We start from the raw sequence: 21,260 nt of genomic DNA, 5'->3' as shown, positions 1-21,260 counted from the left end.
CCTCTAAAAGACGTCACGTCTCCTCCAGGAGTCAGAATTCAGCCCGAAAATTCATTTCCTTGCTATCCACAAGAGGAAAACCAGAGTTCGGGCTCCAAGGAACGCGCGGAAGACACCCATCCGTCGCCTCGACTGAAAGAGCTGATCCGACCTCCAGAGCAGCTCCCGCTGAGCGGCCGAGCGCCCTTCACCTCCGCCCCGGCACGGCCAGGCCGGCGGGAGAGGCGGGCGGAGGCCTGCGCGGAATTCGGCAGAGGGAGGCGAGTGACATCGGGTCGGGCGGATGGGTGAGTGGGGGCGGATCCGAGGGCCACACCGGCGGTGGGACTAGAGAGCCGGAAGGGGAGGAGCCTCGGGGATGTCAGAGGGGAGGCCGCTTCCGCTGGGGAGAGGACCGCGCGTGCGGGGGCCGGCCGTTGCCAGGGCAACCGCATCTAGCAGCGGCAGCTGCCGGGCTGGAGGATGAGCGGGGTGCCGGCCGAGGTGGAGGAGCCGGTGGCGCGGCGCTACGAGATCAAGCGGCGGCTGGGCAAGGGGGTGCGCGCGCGGGAAGGGGAGGGGGCTTTCCCCATCTCCCCCCCTCCCGCCGCCCCCTCGCTGACTCCCGTCCGGCCCCTCCCCAACAGGCCTACGGGATCGTGTGGAAGGCGACGGAGCGCCGGACAGGGGACAGCGTGGCGGTTAAGAAGATCTTCGACGCCTTCCGCAACCGGACCGACGCCCAGGTGAAGCCCGTGGGGGGAGATTCTCGGCCCGGGGGCGGTTGCGGAGGGGCTAGGAAGGCCCCCTCTCCCTTCCTCGCGCGAGCGTTGCTGCCGCTCTTTCCTTGCAGAGGACCTTCCGGGAGATCCTGTTCCTCCAGGTGAGCCTCCACGCCGGGCCCCTCTCGGATCGCCCCGCGGAGACGGCTGCTGAGGGGAGACCGGGGCTCAGCGCAGCCGGCGAGCTCTGTCCTGAAAGGCGTCGGGGCCGATCCCACCCGGTCCTCTCGGGGTGAGTGGGGTGGGAAGGCGCCTCCCTCGAAGGAAGCAGCCCGGCCTCCCCGTCCGGCCCCCTTCCCCCCCGGGGGGCGGTTCAGGGCTGGCCTTGCATGGTCAGCCAGGGGCCCCGGGCGACCCCCCTCCCCCTTCGTTCCCCCCTCAGCTCTCGTCCCTTTGTCTTGGGAAGCTGTTTTTTCCTGAAAGGTTTGAAACGATCCTTCTAAAATAGTTGAAGACACCTGAGAGCAGGTCCTATATTCTTTTTAAATAGGTGTTCTTCAGACAGTAAAACATATATCCCATTATATTTTTCACATTTCATCTACTTCTCCATTTTACATTAAACAGTATATTTCTTCTTTTTTGCTTCTAACATACACTTCATTTCATCCTTTCTTACTTCCCTTTTACAATAATCTATATATTTCTTCTAATTTACTTACATAAAATTTCTACAACTATTTTAATTTCTTTTCTGCTATTCATTTTTCTTCCCCTTTTAACCATTTTCTTTCGGTCTCTCCAAAATTCCATTTCTTAATATTTTCCTCCCTTTCTCCCATTCTCTTATATTCTTCTTTTTCTCTTTCTTGTATCTTCCTTTCCACCTCCTTTCTGTAATTTTTACTCTTGATTTTCCTCTCAATCTTTTCCCATTTCCTTCTTTTCTCTTCTTTTTTGAGATATATTTCCCCCATCCATTTTTATTCTATCACTGTCAATCCCAGTGTAATCATCTATGTTTTTATCTTCAATTATTTCCTTTTCAGGATTGAATTCTTGTTCCTCTTGCTTCTCCCTCATAATTTTTTCATCCTTTTTTTTACATTTTAACCACTCCTCTGCTTCTTTATTTCCCTTAAACGATTCTCACACCATTTGAAGCTTCTCCCTTAATTCTTCATACTCATCCTCCCAACTCTCCATGTTCTCAATTTAAGGAAAAAGGACTTTTAAGTTTATTTTAACTTATATATAGTTCAAATTCGAGTCCATATAATGTCTCTTTTTTTCTTTTTTCTTTTCCAAATAATGTCCAGTTCAGATGTTTCTTTAAGCCATTCCAATTTGAATCTTTGTTCTTTCCACTCCTTCTTTGAAGTCATACTGCAGCTGTTTAAACAAACACTCCTCCGGTCGTTTCCCATGGTAATCTAAGTAATGCGATGCTTTCTTTCCTCCAGCAGATGTCTCTCTCCAATTCACAAATCCTCCGGTAACAAAATGTCACTTGTTAATCCACAAAGATAATTACTTCCTCTTCCTCAGTTAAGTCCTTTTTTTAGTAAAAAATGCTTTTCCTCAATTTTCTTTTCCTTTTATTATTTTTAATTTCTTCCAGGTCCAATTTTAAATCCAGATGGAAAGTTTTCCTTTTAGGGCTTTAATCTTAAAGTTCCTCATTGCTTTTTGTTTTCCTTCACTTTAAATTTCCACGTGCCAATTAGCCGCTAATTTCAAGTTGGAACTTCTTTTAAGCTTTAAAAGATTTCCTTCTTACCTGTGAGTTGGCCAATCACTCATCAGGTAACAATACTCAATTCAATCACCGCTCCTGCTCAAGTCTTTTGTGTGGCTGCCTGGCTTTTGACAGCTCCTAATGGCTGTCTTCCCGCGCCACTGGGTTGGAGTGTCAGGGTTCCAGAAAACCCTCCCCTGCAGAAAAGACTCTGAGGCAAACATCTTTCAAAGTTCTTTTACCAGCATAGGTATACTGGCACAGCTGGAAAAACTCCGAATCTGGGGATCCTGGTTTTTCCTCAGTAGTACAAAACCCCAGACCACCACCACCCTTGACTCCTCTGCCGATCATGTGCTCCAATCACCATTCGTCCCATCTCGAGGCATCACTCCGACCACTCCTTCTTCAGATGCAGTCTTGGCCTGACCTTGACTGGCAGGAAGAATGTTATTATGTCTAATGGCCCCTTGTACCAACCCCCCACCCTTCTCCTACTTTCCCACACAGGAGAAAGTGGCAGCGTGGAAGCCTTCGGCCTAGTATGGCTTCCAAAGCTGACACGGAGGCTAATGCCGACGCACCAGGGAACTTGCAACTTCCCTGTTCACACCGGCCTGTGCCTCCCTTCTTCGCTGTCTCTACAGGACAGCTATGTTCCATTAAGGATTCCCAAATCAGCTGAGATATTGGCTTTTTCCCCGGAGCACCGGGATCCATGCCATATCGCCGTGACGCTGGCCATGCCTCTTGGCATGAGTCACTCTCTGAACGCCCCACCCCACCCCAATTTAAAGCCCAACCAGTGCATGAAACAAGTTGTGCGAAGGCCTTCCTGGTGATATATGCTCTTCAAGCAGGAGCTGTGAATCCAGGAACACACACACATACACACCTGGATTGTATATCAACATGGCTGGGACAGAAACCTGGTCTCCTTTGGCCAATCTGAAGTCAAAAGATAAAAGTATAGCTCTAAATTGGCAGGTGACCCGACCCAGTTTCAGATAGTTGTTGAGAAAAAGGAGAGCAGAATCCTGTGGTGCCCTACACAGGAGGTGTCTACTGAGTGATTTCCCTCCCCCAACCAACTTGAGCCTGCCCTAGAAAAAGAATCCCTGTGTAATTATGGCCCAGATCCCCAGCTCGGAAGGATGGGAACATAGGCCAGGGCTGTGTTGGTCTTATGTCTTGCAGGAATTTGGAGGGCATCCGAACATCATTCAGCTCCTGAATGTCATCCGGGCTCAGAATGACAAGGACATTTATCTGGTTTTCGAATCCATGGGTGAGCTCTTCCCAGCTTCCCATGAGAGAGGGAGGAAGGCAGGCAGCTAGCACCACAGAAGTCTGTCCAGCTGGATTCAAATCCTAGAAGTTTGCTTGTTTTTAACTATTTATTGCATTTTCATTTTCAGTTATTTATATTGTTGTAAACACTTTGGGAGGCTTGTTTCCTGAAAGGAGGGATATAAAATAATTGTAATAAATGAATAAAATTCTAGGAACTAGTCAGTTGCCAGGAATTAACACTGCCTCAAAGGCAGCTAATAAATAATTAAATAAAAGCAAATTTGTAAATGCTATTTCAAATGAAAGCTTGAATGGAAGATAAACTTGTGGAGATGACTTGCAAGACAAGGGTCTTGGGGTGGTTTAAATTGTTCAGCAATTTGCAGAGTTATTTCAGGGTAATAAAATGCATTAATAATGGGTTAATAAGCAAGTTAGGGTTTATAATGGGAACTTGTGCTCTGCCAAAAGGGAACCTTAAAAATTAAAGCCAAATCTCACATTCCACAATGTTTGTGATGTATTCTGCTTAAGCAGTGCTAGTGATGTGTTTTGGCCTGCAGCCACCCTTGGAACAATGGCTAGGTATCGCAAGCATGATGCAATGCATTCATTGCTGCTTTTATGTCCCCTGTTTCAGAGACAGACTTGCATGCAGTGATCAAGAAGGGAAATTTACTGAAAGATATTCATAAGTGCTACATCCTGTACCAGCTCTTGAAAGCCACCAAATTTATCCACTCGGGAAATGTTATTCACAGGGACCAGAAGGTATTCATTTTTTTTATTTATCAAATTTTAAGCCCTCCCTCCAATTCCTTGATGACTCTAAGCACTTACAAATAAAAAGACAGGACTTTTAAAAAAAAAAGACACAGGTGACCAGAAGAACAGAACCACAAACAACCACAACTAAAGGAGTTCCACAACCACACTGTTCCCAAGGTCCTGGAGAACAACTAGGCCTTTAATAATTTCCTAAAAGTCATAATGTGGAGGTTGTGAGAATCTCTGGGAGATACGGTTCCAGAGGGCAAGTAGTGTAAGAGTAGGTGTGCTTCCTGAATACCTCAAGGTGACACTGTTTAATCAGTGGGACACAGAGTGTATCTGCCCTGCTTGCTTGATTGTGTAGACAGACAGATGGCCATCTGGACAAAGAGTCCTGCAGACACCCAAGCATTCTGCCAGGAAGGGTTTTATGAAGGAGGAACAGAAAATGGAATTCCATTTGGTATCCAGTACAGCTTGCAGAATAATGCAATCATATACACATAAGGCAGCCATCCCATCACTGCCTGTATTTCCAGTCTATTGCTCTGGATCACCAATAGACTGAGGCTTGCGAATGAGCAGCCTCATTTAATCGTGAGGTGACCAGGGCAGGAGTGGCTGCCTGAAGGCCACCTGGGCCAGAAAAGGCCACAATTGATGGCACAGATGTGCTTGTGTCAAGGCCATCTTAGGCAGAACTTCTACCTGCTCTTTGAACAGCAGTGGAGAGTGCTTAAATTTAATACAAGTCTTGAATGGAGAAATGCAGCAAAATAAATGGGCAACTCCCATTGGGAATTGACAGTGAAATACCGCCAGATCCTGGTGGCCCTAGTAGACACAGCAACTTGGACTTGGTAGGATGAACCCTGAGCCTGTTCCTCTTCATCCAGGTCTGTATAGCTTCCAAGCACTTGGTTAGGATTTTGGCCATATCTCTCGGCCAGCCATACACAACTGGGTATCATCCCCATATTTTCACTTCTCGTCCAAGCCTTTCCAAATACTCCACCCAAAAGCTTCATGTGTATGTTAAGGAGGCAGCATCAGAGCCTGAGCAAAGGACCAAGGGCATGATTGCTCCATACCTATTGACACCAACTGAAGGCAGCCAGGGAGAAATGAGAAGAAATGCCATAAAGCAGTGCCTCCTAGCCTCAACCCCCAAAGCTGATTCAGAAGGATGCCATGGCCATCGGAATCAAATGCCCCGAGAGATCAAGGAGGCATCAAGAGGGATATCAGATTGTGAACTAGCATGACCAACATCATTTTTATACTGAATCCTGGCTTGAAACCTGATTGATCTGAGTCCAGATAATCTGTTTCCTCCAGAGACTTCTGAAGCTGAAGCCCAGGCACCCTCTCTCTGCTACCTTCCCTGCAATGGGACTTTTGTGGGTGAGGAGGTATCACAACCTCCTTTAATTTATTCCTATTTATGTAGAAAAGTCTTAAATTAAGGAAAATAAATGAGTGGGGCCTCGATTATCTTAACTTTGCCCAACCTTCTTCCAGACACTTCATTTACTTATTTATATTTCTATACTTCCTCCCCGGGTTGTTTAGTTTATATCTTAACTATGAGGTCAGTTAAATTGAGAGAAAGTAATTAGCCAGTTTGTGTCATGGTGAGGGCATCAGGCTAGAAAATGGGAGTCTGTGAGTTCTAGTCCTGCCTTTGGCATGAAAGCCATCAGAGTGACCTTGGGCTGGCCATCCACTCTCAGCCCTAGGAAGGAGGCAATGGCAAACAACTTCTGAAAAACTTTGCCCCTGTGTAATGGGCTCCAGGGAAGTATGGGGGGGCAGGAATACACTCCAGCAATGGAGAAGAACATACCTTGCATTAGGTGGGTCTGTCTATTGTAGTCTCCCCTCTAACATAAACACCATTATCTTGAATGTACGGTTTCCAGAAAATTCACTTGTCACTTGGCTGTTAAGATTTAAAGCAGGCTTTATAAAAGAAGATTTTAAAGCCTTCTTATATTGTACAATAAATTATTATTGTAAGGGAAAGGAGCCAGGCTTTCCCTCCCCTCCAAGGTACCATCCTCCCCTCAAAATACATGTTTTCCATCTTGCATTGAGGTCCTAAAATGCATTTCTTTTATTAACTGGAAGGTTTTTTGAGGAGAAGCTCTTATCTTTGATCACCGCTATTCCAAAATATTCCTTTTTTTAACCTCCTCTTAGTAGAATCTGGCATATGGGATGCCAGTGGTTGTATGAATCCCTCTTCTTTTCATCTTTCACTTCCAGCCTTCCAACATCTTGCTGGACAGGGACTGCTTTGTGAAGTTGTGTGATTTTGGACTGGCTCGTTCCCTGGGCCAGATTGAAAAAGATGAAGGCAACCCTGCACTTACTGAGTATGTTGCTACTCGCTGGTACCGAGCCCCTGAGATCCTGCTTGCATCAAAATGGTAAGGAATGAAATCCACGTGAATTGTAGAAGGAGGGAGAGTGGTTTTCCCCAGCTTTACTTTTCCTTCCCAGGGATGTAATAGCAACACCTGAAGTCCCAAGCTTTTTTGAGGACTTAAGGGGGATTAAACAAGCTAGCGCTGTAGAGTGAAATATAGTTAGGGTTTCATAACCTAACTGCTTGTGAGATTATGACAGAAGGGAACTGTTCCCTGTAATCAGAGTTTGTGGCTTCCTGGATTGATAATTTGAAATTTATACAAATCTTGAGCCAATTTGAGGGTACAGCTTAGAAATTAGAGCAGCAAATCACATAGCAGTTCTCCCTATTTTGAACCTGGTTGTTTCCTTGGTTATCCAGTTAAAATATCCAGTTAAGAGAGGAGCTCGTGGATCCATGTGTCACATCTGAAAAAGCTTCAAAAAAAATGGGCATATTCTCCAGTGCTTCAGCTGGAAGCAGGCTTTCCTGTGAGCTGTGAATGTGTTTCTTCCAAAGCTCCTGCAAAGCTTCTGTGTTTATTTATTTATTTATTTAATTAATTAATTAATTTAATTAAATTTCTATACCGCCCTTCTCCCGAAGGACTCAGAGCAGTTTACAGCCAAATATAAAACAGTGTTCATAATACAATTAAAATGCTATAAAAATCTAATTGAATTTTGGCTCCCATTAAAACAGTTAAAACGATAATAAAATCCCAATTAAAAACCATAGCAAAATTAGGCCAACCCTGCGCGATGGAACAAGAGGGTCTTGAGCTCGGGTCGGAAGGCCCGGAGGTCGGGGAGTGATCGTAACCCCGGAGGAAGGTCGTTCCAGAGGGTAGGAGCCCCCACAGAAAAAGCTCTCCCCCTGGGGGTCGCCAGCCGACATTGTTTGGCTGATGGCACCCTAAGGAGACCCTCCCTGTGGGAGTGCACAGGTCGATGGGAGGCTATCGGTGGCAGCAGGCGGTCCTGTAGGTAACCCAGTCCTAAGCCATGGAGCACTTTGAAGGTGGTTACCAGCACCTTGAATTGCACCCGGAAGACCACCGGCAACCAGTGCAGCCTGCGCAGGAGAGGTGTTATATGCGGATCAGGCGTACCTGATAAAATGCTCCCTTGGCGACGGCCGTCATGTGATCTTCTAATGACAGCCGAGCATCCAGGAGAACACCCAAGTTGCGGACCCTCTCCATAGGGGCCAGTGATTCGGCTCCAACAGCCAGCGATGGAACCAGCTGGCTGTACCGGGACGCCGGCATCCACAGCCACTCAGTCTTGGAGGGATTGAGTCGGAGCCCGTTCCTCCCCATCCAGACCCGCACGACCTCCAGACACCAGGACATCACTTCCACGGCTTCATTGGGGTGGTCAGGGGTGGAGATGTACAGCTGGGTATCATCAGCGTACTGATGATACTGCACCCCAAAACCATGGATGATCTCACCCAGCGGCTTCATATAGATGTTGAACAGGAGAGGTGAGAGAACCGACCCCTGCGGCACCCCACACGAGAGACGCCTCGCGGTCGACCTCTGCTCCCCTGCCAACACCGTCTGCGAACGATCAGCGAGATAGGAGGTGAACCACCGAAAAACGGTGCCCCCCACTCCCAATCCCTCCAGTCGTCGCAGCAGGATACCATGGTCGATGGTATCAAAAGCCGCTGAGAGGTCTAATAGGACCAGGACAGAGGAACAACCCCTATCCCGAGCCCTCCAGAGATCATCCACCAACGCGACCAAAGCCGTCTCCGTGCTGTACCCAGGTTGGAAGCCGGACTGGAACGGGTCTAGATAGACAGTTCCATCCAGGTACTGAGGGAGCTGACATGCCACCACATTCTCAACTTTCAGACCGCTACCCACCACCGCAGGGAGACGGAACCAATGTGTTGGTTCCGTCCCAGCCGCCTGATGGACCCAGAGAGGTTCCTGACGGAGCTTGGGCCGTTTCCCAATAATCTGGCTCACAGCACGACTGAAGAGCTAGTCACGGCCTGGGAACAGGCTGCGGCTGGAGTTTTGGACCGTGTCGTGCCTTTGCAGCCTCTGACCTGGCGTCGGTCTCAACCAGCTCCTTGGTTCTCCGAGAAGCTGAGGGAGATGAAACACCGGAGAAGACGCCTAGAGAGTGCCTGGAGATCCAGCCGTTCTGAGGCTGACCGGACACTAGTTAGGTCCTATACTAGGACCTACCTAGTGGCATTGAGGGATGCAAAACGTTCCTACGTTTCCTCCCTCATTGCGTCGGCAGATAACCGCCCGGCCGCCCTGTTTCGGGTGACCCACTCTCTCCTTCAACAGGAGGGGCGGAAGGACCCATTACAAGGGCGTGCCGAGGAGTTTAACGGTTATTTATACGATAAAATCGTTCAGCTTCGGGACGGATTGGATCAAAATTGGGTAGATCCAGGTGAGAGTTTCGAGACTCGTCTTGTTGAGACTGTTTGGGATGGTTTTGACCCTGTGACTCCCGAGGACATGGACAGGCTGCTGGGAAGGTTGAATGCCACCACATGTTTACTGGACCCGTGCCCCTCCTGGTTGGTGCTGGCCACGCAGGAGGTGACACGAGGCTGGCTCCGGGGGATTACAAATGCTTCTTTGCGGGAGGGGGTCTTTCCCGCTGCCTTGAAAGAGGCGGTGGTGAGACCTCTCCTCAAGAAGCCTTCCCTGGACCTAGCTGTTTTAGGAAATTACCGTCCAGTCTCCAATCTTCGCTTTACGGCGAAGGTTGTAGAGAGTGCGGTGGCATGTCAGCTACCCCAGTACCTGGATGAAACTGTCTATCTAGACCCGTTCCAGTCCGGCTTTCAGCCCGGATACAGTACGGAGACGGCTTTGGTCGCGTTGGTGGATGATCTCTGGAGGGCCAGGGATAGGGGTTACTCCTCTGCCCTGGTCCTATTAGACCTCTCAGCGGCTTTCGATACCATCGACCATGGTATCCTGCTGCGCCGGTTGGAGGGATTGGGAGTGGGAGGCACTTTTTATCGGTGGTTCTCCTCCTACCTCTCTGACCGGACACAGACGGTGTTGACGGGGGCAGAGATCGACCCCGAGGCGCCTCATGTGTGGGGTGCCGCAGGGATCGATTCTCTCGCCTCTCCTGTTCAACATCTATATGAAGCCGCTGGGTGAGATCATCAGTGGTTTTGGGGTGAGGTACCAACTGTACGCTGATGACACGCAGCTGTACTTTTCCACCCCAGGCCACCCCAACGAAGCTATCGAAGTACTGTCCCGGTGTTTGGAAGCCATACGGGTCTGGATGGGGAGGAACAGGCTCAAGCTTAATCCCTCCAAGACGGAGTGGCTGTGGATGCCGGCACCCTGGTACAGTCAGCTGCAGTTGCGGCTGTCTGTTGGGGGCGAGTCATTGGCCCCGATGGAAAGGGTGCGCAACTTGGGCGTGCTCCTGGATGGGCGGTTGTCCTTTGAAGACCATTTGACAACCGTCTCCAGGAGAGCTTTTTATCAGGTTCACCTGATCCGCCAGTTGCGTCCCTTCCTGGACCGGGATGCCCTATGCACGGTCACTCATGCTCTCGTTACCTCTCGCTTGGACTATTGCAATGCTCTCTACATGGGGCTCCCTTTGAAGAGCACCCGGAGACTCCAGTTAGTCCAGAATGCGGCTGCGTGGGTTATTGAGGGAGCAGTTCGGAGCTCCCATATAACACCCATCCTGCGCAGACTGCACTGGCTGCCTGTTGTCTTCCGGGTGCGCTTCAAGGTATTGGTGACTACCTTTAAAGCGCTCCATGGCTTAGGACCGGGATATCTACGGGACCGTCTACTGCCATCTTCTATCTCCCAGCGACCGGTGCATTCTCACAGAGATGGACTCCTTAGGGTGCCGTCAGCCAAGCAATGTCGACTGGCGGCCCCCAGGGGGAGGGCCTTCTCTGTGGGGGCTCCTACCCTGTGGAACGAACTTCCCCCTGGACTTCGACAATTACCTGACCTCAGGACTTTTCGCCGCGAACTTAAAACTTATTTATTCCGCCTTGCTGGACTGGCTTGAATTTTTAAAATTTTAAATTGATTTTATGGGTTTTAAATTTTTGTAAATTTTATAGGGTGATATTGTATTTTAAATGTGGCCAATTGAATATGTTTTTTAAGGGTTGTTCTTAGTATTGTATGTGTTGTTTTTTGTATTTTATTCTGGCTGTGCACCGCCCTGAGTCCTTCGGGAGAAGGGCGGTATACAAATTAAAATATTATTATTATTATTATTATTATTATTATTATTATTATTATTATTATTATTATTATTATTATTATTATTATTATTATTATTATTATTATTATTAACAACCTTCGCCAAAAAGCGCAGGTTGGAGACCGGACTGTAGTTCGATAAAACAGCTACTACTTAATAGCTGCTGGAGGGGTTTTTTTATTTTTTGAGTTGGCCACCTCTTAATGGTTGCACTTTTTAAAAAAATGTCTTCTTCTTCTTGAGTTGCAAAGATACGAGCTGTAAAGCGACACCAATATCTTGGGTTGTTTTGTAAAGAGTTAGACCTTGTGAAGGTCAGAGGATCTGAGTGCTCAGGGAAACGACTTAAGCTATTGTTTTTCTCTTTCCCCCTTATTACTGGTTCATTTCCAAGGAAACCATCTTGCCTGGATCAAATTTTCCATTTTTGTGACCCATGCAGTGCGTGCGCATGCGCTTTCTTTCATTTTTTTCTTTGGTAGGGCAGCAGGTAGTTTACTCCTCCCCATTCTTTTTTGCCATTGCGATAACTTCCAACTCTTAAACAAGACCAGACATGGTTCAGTGTCTATTTTCTGCTTTTGATATGCCTGTCTTCTCCCACTTCTTCATCCTCTACATTCTATTTAACGCTCCCCAAAAATTTCCACCAATCTTATTGGTGGGAAACCTTAAAACTGCAATCTTTTAAAGAGGAACTTAAAATGCAAATGCCCCCAAATCCTAGAGAGAAAGCAAGAGAAATCACAAATAGCACTGGACTCGTTACTGTGACCCAAAGCAATTGACTCTAGAACAACATGGAATTGGTTCAGCACTGCTGAGTGAGCGATGCTTGGAAGCTGCTCCTGGCTCTTGAAGCAAACTGGGGAGAAGGGAAAGGGTAGCGCAGCCTTTGGGGGTAGGGGTGGTCATGTGCAAGAAAACCCCTAAAAGCAGGGGTGAAATGCTCCCGGTTCGGACCGGCTCGCCCGATCCGGTAGCGATGGCAGCTGGTGGTTCGGAGAACCGGTAGCAAAAATCCCTGGCCCCACCCCTTGCCTCTGCTGAGCTACGCCATCATCAGAGTTTGTTTGTTTTTTTTACTTTTAAAAGCAGTTTTTCTTCAGCCGAAAACATGCCTTTAAAAGTAAAAAAAAAAAAACTTTGATGATCCAGCAGCTTGGCTGGGATCGTCAGAAGCCTTTAAACTCTTTTTTTAACAACCTCTTCAACCGACGAGGTTGTAAAAAAAAAAGGTTTTAAAAGGCTCCTCTGGCGAATCCCAGCTGAGTTCCTCATCACCAGAATCTTAAAAAACATGTTTTCTACAAGCTCTTCAGCTGAAGAGCTTGTTAAAACAATTATTTTAAGAGGTTCTGGGCTGCTATGAGGCAACTTCAGCTGGGATCGTCAGAGGAGCTTTTAAAATCTTTTTTTCCTCTGGCGATCCCAGATGAGTTGCCTCATCACCCAGGCTTTTAAAATCATTTTTAACAACCTCTTACAACAGTCCCCACCCATGCCCACCCAATGCCTCGTCCCCACTTGCCTTATTACTGCTCCTTTCGGGCTCGCAAAGCCATGCTTTACATCAGCTGCATCAGCTAGCAGCTGAATCTGCTTGCCTGCAATCCATTAACTCAGTGAGCAACTCAATCTGCCTGCTTTGCTGGCTGAGGAATTCTGGAAATTGAAGTCTACAAACCTTAAAGTTACTAAGATTGGAGAGCCCTGATCTAAAAAATATAAATAAAATAAAATAAAATAATAAAATAAAATATTTGTGCAGCTGAGATTTGGTTTGTTTCTGTAATGTTTCACTCTAACTACACAAACACACAAAATCTCACAAAGCTGTATGTGGCATTTTGTGTGTGTGTATGTGTGTGTGTGTGTGTGAGTGAGTCAGTTGTGTTGTGTTGTGTGTGTGTAAAGTGTGAAAGTTGGTTTTTGAGCTTTTTGTGGCTGTGTGAGGTTCCTGCTTGTTGCAGGGGCCATTTTGGGTGAAGCGCAACTGCTTTTACATTTTATGTGAGTCAGTTGTGTTGTTGTGTGTGTGTGTGTAAAGTGTGAAAGTTAGTTTTTGGTACCTCTTATTGTTTTGTATACTTTGTTTATTATTTTTATTATTTATTGTTATTGGCCACGCCCACCCAATCATCTGACCACCAAGCCACGCCCACCAATTAAGCCACACCCACAGAATCCATAGGGAAAATTTTTAGATTTCACCCCTGCCTAGAAGACTCCCTTGCTCTAGTTGCACAATTCTTGTTGTGGGTTGGTTTTCCTTCCTCCTCTCCGTTTCTCCTATGCCCTTCTCTAATTTCCCAAATGAATCAGTCTGCCTTTCTCAAAATGTCCCTGGGACAGAAACTTCAAAGCTCCTCCCATTGTCACCTACAGGTGGCCTATTAAAAGTTGGCATTCACACCTTTTGCATGTGGGGAATCCTATTTCTGCAACACTTGAGTGATCTTGTGGGCCTTGCACGTCAATCCGCTGCTGTACTTGCTTCTCACCGAAATGGCTTTTGATCCGTTTCAGCAAGCATCCATGGAGATTCTGTCATCTAGGTTATGAAGCTTTTTGTATGAGCAGTGAAATGTTTTCAAGGAGAAAACCAAGAAAGTCCAATTGCCTTTTGGAAAAGCACCTTTGGAATAGTTTCTGCAAGATGTCCAATTCCGGACAATGGGGAGGAGGGGGTGCTTCTCTTTGGCTTGAGTTTTGTAATTCACTCTCTCAGCACACAGTAACTTGCTAGTGAGATCATCTCACACCAAAGGAGCTGCCTGGTGCAGGGGGGGGGGCTACCCAGAGCCGACCATTTACAGTATCTGCTTTCAACGCCTTGAGAGGTACACCTGCCACACCTGGAACATGATGGGGCAGGACCTCTCTGGCAAGTCCAGTCTTCTCCCTGATGAGCCTTCAACAGCCAGAATCAGATGCTGGGAGTGGTTGGCGTTAGAGCCGGCTGTGATTAGCAATGACAGCAGCACTGGGTGATTGATTCGGGTTGGATTTCTGGATGTTGGCATCCTGTCTGTGTTACCAGAACTATAGGAAAGTTCTCCCTTGATCCCAGTTTTCAGGCAATACAACCAACAACTGAAGATGTTTCAAATTGATTAATCCATAGGTACAGAGTGTTCTTTTAGAGGAAAAAAGAAAAATTACATACAAATGCATCATTTAATCACATATGTCATTTTCCTAATAGCCTTATTAGGAACAAGCAGTGATTTAAGATAAAAGCACCTTATCGTTGATCACATGTAATTATTTCTAATTGGCTTTTTTTTCTAGGAATTGTACAGAGCAGCTGTTTAAACAAATGCTACTGGTTTCTAATTCTTGTCTAGACTGTGCTTCCTACCCCCAATTCTGTTTGCTGCCAGCACTTTTATTTTGTACAAATTATCTTCTATTATGCTGGCTTCTAGCTGATTCTATTGTGCACCGTAACTGTAACTCAAGACATGTCCACTAACATTTGCCGATTTTGGATCCCACACTATGCGTTATGTGAAAAATATAGACAGAAAATTTTCTTCTTATGTCACAATGTTACAACCTGGGCCAAGCCATTACAATTAAAAGCAAGGCTATGAGAACCAATAAAAGGAAGTTGTGAATTCTGGAATTTGCTGCCATTGGGTATGGAGGTGAGCACCAATTTAAGGTTTTTAGAAAGAGAATAGACAGGTCCATTGAGTGTACTGTCCTTGAACACTAAAAAATAGACATGCAGGCACAAGACTGGCATTAGCTAGCTTGACAGGTAATGTCTGCTTGAAGGACCTGGGTGTTCTGGTGGGCCACAGATTAAGCATGAGCCTGCGAGGTGCTGAAGGAGTCAGTACAGTCTTGGGCTGCATCAGCAGAGGTATAAAGTTGAGATCATGGGAAGCGGTATTTCTACTCTAAGCTCTGCTAATCAGACTGGCCTGAAATCCTGGCCCAGTATAAGAAGGAGGTTGAAGAACTAGAAAGAAGGTGGAGAAGAGTGACAAAGATGGTGAGGGGCCTGGAGGCTAAATCTGTTGGGAAAGTTAGGGGAGCTGGATACATGTAGTCCAAAGAAGAGAAGGCTGCGGTGAGACACGGCAGTCTTTGTTCAAGATCCGAGAGGCTTGTTGCAGGGCAGGACAAGGAACAGCAGGTGGAAGCTTTACAGACTGTAGGGAGACCCAGGAGATAGAGAGGGAGTTTCCTGATCCAGAGGGCTCTTTCGCAGTGGGGCAGGCTGCCTCCTGGAAAGATGGCAGCTCCCTCGCTGGAGGTTTTCAAGCAAGAGTTGGCAGCCACCTGACTGGAATGGTTTGAGGACTCTTGCACCAGGCAGGGGGTTGGGCTACAGGACTTCTAACTATATGTTAATTTGCAATACTGTCAAACCTCTGTAGGTCGGATGTAGGATGAGGGTGAAGGTTCATTCTCCAAACTTGTGAATGGGTGGGTGGTATCCAAATGTTTCGCTACCAGCAGAGTTTATGAGCTGTCAGGATCCGTGGTGTTTTTCCTTTTATAAGGGCTTCGTGTGGTCAGTAGGTCTTGTGATGGATCAGGTGAGGCTGTGTCAAGTGAGGATCTTGTGATGGGGAGGTTACATCAGGTAAGGGTCATTGGGACGTGAAGTGCTTATATATTAATTTACTACTCTCTGATCACAGCAATAACTGGTGAGCAGTGATAGTTGAGATTGGAAGCAAGTCTTTTGCCTACGTGTTTATTAAAAAAACTTACAATTGTCTAATAGCAAAAGCTCTCTGTGCGATTTACAGAAATGATTCTCCCGGTGGCCACTAGGGAGAAATGAGCAATCACTTCGGTTCTGCTAAAGCACCTTCATGGTTGCTTGGCCATTTCCTTCGAATACATGGCCACCAGAAACACAAAAGGGAGAGCAAGAGAGGCAGCCAGTGAGTGGCAGAGAGAGTAAAAAGAGTTGAAGGGAAAAGGAGGGTATCTGTACAGCGACAATTTAACATACGACTTGCAAGCAGGAGAGTCTCTTCTTTTCTTCCAAATTGTCAAATTGGACTGTATCTATCCCCATATTTGGTCGTGAGGTATTCAGGAGAGTATGGAAGCTGCATAAACCTTTAGCCAAATTGGAATGGCAGGGAACATTTTGGGAACGGGGAAGCAAATCAGGTACCTGTATAATTTTGAAAGGATAGCACAAGTTATTAAAGCATATCCTCAGAATCAACATAGAGAAATTATGACGTTTGTGACCAACCCCTCCTTCTTTACAATCACTGTGTGATGCAATTTTTGGGACTATGTGAGTGCTTGGCTGGATTTAGCCTCTGTATTCCTTTATATGACATTCGCATTGTGAGCGTCAGAATGTTTCTTTGTGCCCTTAATGAAGCCCCCAAGGTATGGCTGCAAGGGGACTTTGATTGCAGTGCCACAATCCGAGCTGTTTCCAACAGCTGAAGCAGTTTCCTCCAGGTTAATCAAATCTGGTGAATTCTTTTGCTACTTTTTCAGAGCAGTAATGTTCAATGCCAGGTGCCTGTGGCTTCTTGGGGGGGGCGGGGTGAGTTTGATCCCAGCTGCCTTTTTTCTTCCTTTCCTGCAGTTATACCAAGGGGGTGGACATGTGGAGCATCGGCTGCATCTTGGGAGAGATGCTCCTGGGGAAGCCTCTGTTCCCAGGAACGTCCACCGTCAACCAGATAGAGCAGATCCTGCGTGTTATTCCTCCCCCCAGCCCAGAAGGTAAGAAGGGCTACCTCTGTGGGTGCATGGGTGTCTCCGACTCTGCTGAGATCTGATGGGACAGGCAGGTGGAGCCAGAATTCCCTTCCTTAGTGTAAAAAGCTGGTTTGTTCTTGCAGTGCTGCCCCTTTGCTGAAGGGAAACTGAAGACCCCCCCCCCCACAAGAATCTTGCCGTTTGTGTCCTGAGACACCTTGTGGAGCCCGAAGATTTTCTGCTGTTCCTCCTGCTGAGCCCAACTGGCTCACAGGCAGGCAGGGAGCTTCTGAGAGTTTCATAAGCAAATGAGTAGTCCTAGGATGTGGGATTGATTTATTTTTTGGGCCAAAGAATCTGGCCTCCCCTAACCCTCTCCAGGCAGACTCTTGGGCGGCTTGGCCCTGAGCTCCGGTCCTCCTTATAAGATACTTTGGTCCTCAGCCAGGCTTCAGAAAGGAGGCTGAGGCTCTTCGTTACCAAAGAATATAGATATTCAGATTGTAAAGAAAGTTAAGTACCTATTCAATTCAATTGACAGCAAGTTGTGTAACAATTAAAAGATAATTATAAGTGATTGAAACAAATCCAAGTAGACCTGGAAAAGTGGAAGAACCTACAATTATCACTGGTAGGAAGAGTAGAAACAATTAAAATGAACATATTGCCAAGACTATTCCAAACAATTCCGATACAATTCTTTTGAGGAACTTAATAAAATAATACACAAATATATCTGGCAAGGGAAAAAAGCAAGAATTGGCCTGAAAATGATGCAAGATACAAGAAGCAGAGGTGGTTTTGGACTATCAAACTGGGAGTTATATTACCAGGCTGAGGTATTAACATGAATGAGAGAGTGGATTGTATTGAGGAACACAAGATTATTGATCTTGGAAGGACATGATTTACAACTGGTGGTATGGAAAAAATAAGATACATGGATATTTTCAGAGACATTAGAAATGCACTAATGTTGGTATGGGAGAAAATTAAAGAACAACATTATTTGAGGATACCGGTCTGGCTTTCAACAATGGAAGCATTGATTCACTCAAATGTTATTAATATGGGAAATACTTTTAAGTACAAAGACATTTTGAATGAAAAGAGAGAACTGAAAACGAAAGAGGAAATGAGTGAGCAAGGGATCAATTTATCATGGTATGCACAAGCGCAGATACATTCTAGCAGGGGTGAAATGCTCCTGGTTCGGACCAAATTGCCCAATCCAGTAGCGATGGCGGGTGGTTCGGAGAACCGGCAGCAAAAATCCCTGCCCAAACCCCCCCCCCATGCCCAGCTGAGCCGCACGATCATCAGATGTTTGGGGTTTTTTTTACTTTTAAAAGGATTTTTAATTTGGTTACACAATAGAACTAGATAAATGGCAGAAACTGCTGGACAGAAATTATAAATGAACAATGTCAACTGCATATCAAGAGAATTTTTTATAGAGATGTTTTATAGATGGCATCTTCCATCGGCGAGGTTGGCAAAGATGTTTAAAGACAAATCAGCTAAACGTTGGAAGTGCCACCAGATACCTGGATCTTATTATCATATGTGGTGGACATGTGGAAAAGCAAAGAAGTATTGGACAAAAATAAAGATATGGTTGGATTATTCATGTATTAACAGCAGCTAGAATTGCATTTGCACAATTTTGAAAAAGTGAAGAGATTCCTACTGAAGAGAAGGCGATTAGGAAAATATTAGAATGTGAAAAAATGAATAGACTAACATTAGCAATTAAAGAAAAAGAACAAACTGATTATTATATGATATGGGAAGTATTTTACCAATGGTTAGAGGGGGAAAAAGGAAGTTGGAAATAAAGGAAGAAGACAATAAGAATAGAAAATATATTAAGATAGAGATAAAATAATAAAATGGCAATTGATAATATGAGTACGATGAGAATAACTGTTTAATGTTATTGTATTTCTACTAGAAGATATGTTATGAAGGAAATGAGTTACACAAGGTATAATTATTCAATGTATATAATTTGTGAAAGGATGTTGCACAGAAATATTTGTACTCAGACGACACACTGTTTTAGGAGAGATGAAATGTTTATATCTTTTTTTAAAAAACGGAAAATAAATAAACGTATTAAAAAAAAGAAAGAAAGGAGGCTGAGGCTCCTCAGGGTGGCCCACAGAGGTGCCTTGCCCCTCCCCTTTCTGTCTGTCGTACTACTGGCCACAGGCACTGGCCTTCTTGATAGCTTTGGAGCCAACCCTGGTCTCAATGTGAAAGGGAACCGTAGAGTTGGAAAGGAACTCTGGTGTCATCTCGTTCATCCCCCTGCTAAGGCTGGAATTTGTGGAGAGGTCTAGGGAGCTGAGATCGTCCATGGAGATCAGCAACCCGACCTCCTGTTACCCCCTGAGTTTAGGGGAGCTGAGTGGGGGAGGGAGGGTCTGCTTCTGACTAGTAAGTGGACAAGTGAGAAGGGAAGGCAGTCAGGTTGCAAGGATCAAGCCCATGGGATGGGCAAACTGGCTACCTTCTATCCAGGAGAAGGACTTGTAGAGGAGCCCTGTCCCCAGGGGCAGGAGAGTGCAGTGTGTCTGGTCTAATTCCTGGTGGAGGCCCCACCTCTTACACAGGGACATGCCCGAAAGACCAGGGAGGGAAAGACTGCCTGGCATTTTGTTTTGTATGAAGTAGGGCACAAGCTAGGTTCTTCGCTCAGAGACTCTGATCCTTTGCTTTGCTTTGCAGATTTGGAGGCCTTTCATTCTGACTACCGAGCCTCAGTTATCAACCATGTGAGCTGCCAGTGAGTGTTTTCTTTTGCTGAGGGGATTACAGTTCCCCAGGAGGCACTTCTTTCAGCCCAGTAAGTGCCTCGGGTAAGGCTGGCTGGGAGCGCTCTGTGGAGCGGAACTGCAGTGTGCTTTCTGTCCGGCTGCAGGCCCCAGCTGTCCCTGGAGGAGCTCATGCCTGCCTCCACCCCTGCCCAGGCCCTGGATCTTCTGAAACGGCTCTTGGTATTTAACCCCGAGAAGCGGCTAACGGCAGAGGAGGCGCTGGAGCACCCCTATGTGCAGAGGTGAGAACTCCATGGAGCTTCGGTATGGTCACCTGGCCTCTCAGATGGCCAAAGCTGTTTCTGTGCCTGTTTCAGCCTCGGACAGCCTTGTCCTCACTTGGCCTTTTCTCGGTAGGTTCCACTGTGCTGCCAAAGAGCCTGCTCTCGACTACAGTGTGACCCTCCCTCTGGCTGATGATGTGCAGCTCTCCGTGGCTGAGTATCGCAATCGAGTTTATGAGGTAATTCCCTGCCCCTCAGACCCTGAGGGGCCTTTAATTCTTCTCTTGGGATTTACCTTGATGCAGGCAAGGGTAACTGAACAAAGTTAGACTACTGTTCTAGATTTTAAGAACTGGTTTCAACAAACTAAGAGAAAGAATAGGAAGGATTCATGGATGGAAATCCAGAGGGGAAAACAGTTTGGGATGCTTGGAAAACCGAAAATAAGGTAACAAAGGCCCAAACAAAATACCTCAGAGAAAGAAAAACATGAGCAGCTCGGTTGCACAAGGAGCTGAGGGTTAAAAAGGAGAAACATAATAGATGGAAAGAGGGGCTTGTAACTAGAGCAGAATATCAGCAAAGAGTAGTTTTGAGTTTGCAAGTACAGTCTGGAAGGCTCAAAGTAAGCTTTCAACAAATGCCAAAATAACAAAAAAGTTCCTTATAAATAAAGGTTTCTATATAAGGAGCAAGAGGAAAGTCAAGGAAATGGTCAGTCCACCAGCTGGAAAAAATGGCAAGAAGGTGACGAGCAACAGGGAGAAGATGAAAGTGTTCAATTCCTTTTTTACATCTGTCTTTATGCAAAAGGAAAAAATAGCCCAACCTGTCAAAAGCAGCACATTGGGAGACAAAAGAGGAATGCAATTCTTTAGGAATTGCCTAAAGAACATCTAACTTGACTGAGTTTTAAGGGTTTATACCCCAGGGTGTGGAAGGAATTGGCAGATGTGATCTTGGATCCCATGAATGAAATCTTTGAGAGCTCCCGGAGCACAGCGGAACTGCCAGAGCACTGGAAAAGAACTGATGTGGTTCCAGTCAACAAAAGGGGATAAAATGGATCCAGGAAATTATAGTCCAATCAACTTGACATCAATACCTGGGGAAATCCTGGAAAAGAAAACCAAGTGGAAAATTTGTGAGCATCCAGAAATGAACAAGTTGATTATTAGAAGCCAGCATGAGTTTGTTAAAAACAAGTCATGCCAAACAAATGTAACTGCCTTCTTTATAAAGTGACTTTAAGGGATGCGGTGGCTCAGTGGCTAAGACGCTGAGCTTGTTGATCGAAAGGTCGGCAGTTCAGCAGTTCGAATCCCTAATGCCCTAATGGGGTAAGCTCCCATTACTTGTCCCA

At 46.2% G+C, this 21,260-nt stretch overlaps 1 protein-coding gene across 2 annotated transcripts in view; it reads left to right on the top strand.

The window, feature by feature from the left end:
- The first annotated feature begins 343 nt into the window (after positions 1-343).
- Positions 344-21,260, top strand: part of MAPK15 (mitogen-activated protein kinase 15) — a 30,816-nt gene continuing 9,899 nt past the window's right edge. The window contains exons 1-10 of one of the 2 annotated variants that reach the window (XM_058178650.1): positions 344-537; positions 627-725; positions 833-862; positions 3,637-3,727; positions 4,373-4,503; positions 6,772-6,935; positions 16,736-16,875; positions 19,585-19,642; positions 19,778-19,915; positions 20,031-20,136. In XM_058178650.1, coding sequence (XP_058034633.1) covers positions 463-537; positions 627-725; positions 833-862; positions 3,637-3,727; positions 4,373-4,503; positions 6,772-6,935; positions 16,736-16,875; positions 19,585-19,642; positions 19,778-19,915; positions 20,031-20,136 — 1,032 coding nt within the window. In that variant the 5' untranslated portion in view covers positions 344-462. Of the gene's footprint in view, positions 538-626; positions 726-832; positions 994-3,636; positions 3,728-4,372; positions 4,504-6,771; positions 6,936-16,735; positions 16,876-19,584; positions 19,643-19,777; positions 19,916-20,030; positions 20,137-21,260 lie in introns of those variants that run through there. The other variant, XM_058178651.1, reaches the window with a different exon arrangement.

The sequence above is a fragment of the Ahaetulla prasina genome, chromosome 3, assembly GCF_028640845.1.
Source record: "Ahaetulla prasina isolate Xishuangbanna chromosome 3, ASM2864084v1, whole genome shotgun sequence".
In the NCBI taxonomy this organism is placed as follows: Eukaryota; Metazoa; Chordata; class Lepidosauria; order Squamata; family Colubridae; genus Ahaetulla; species Ahaetulla prasina.
Note: the sequence above shows the minus strand (reverse complement) of the source record. Positions and strands in the feature narration are given on the sequence as shown.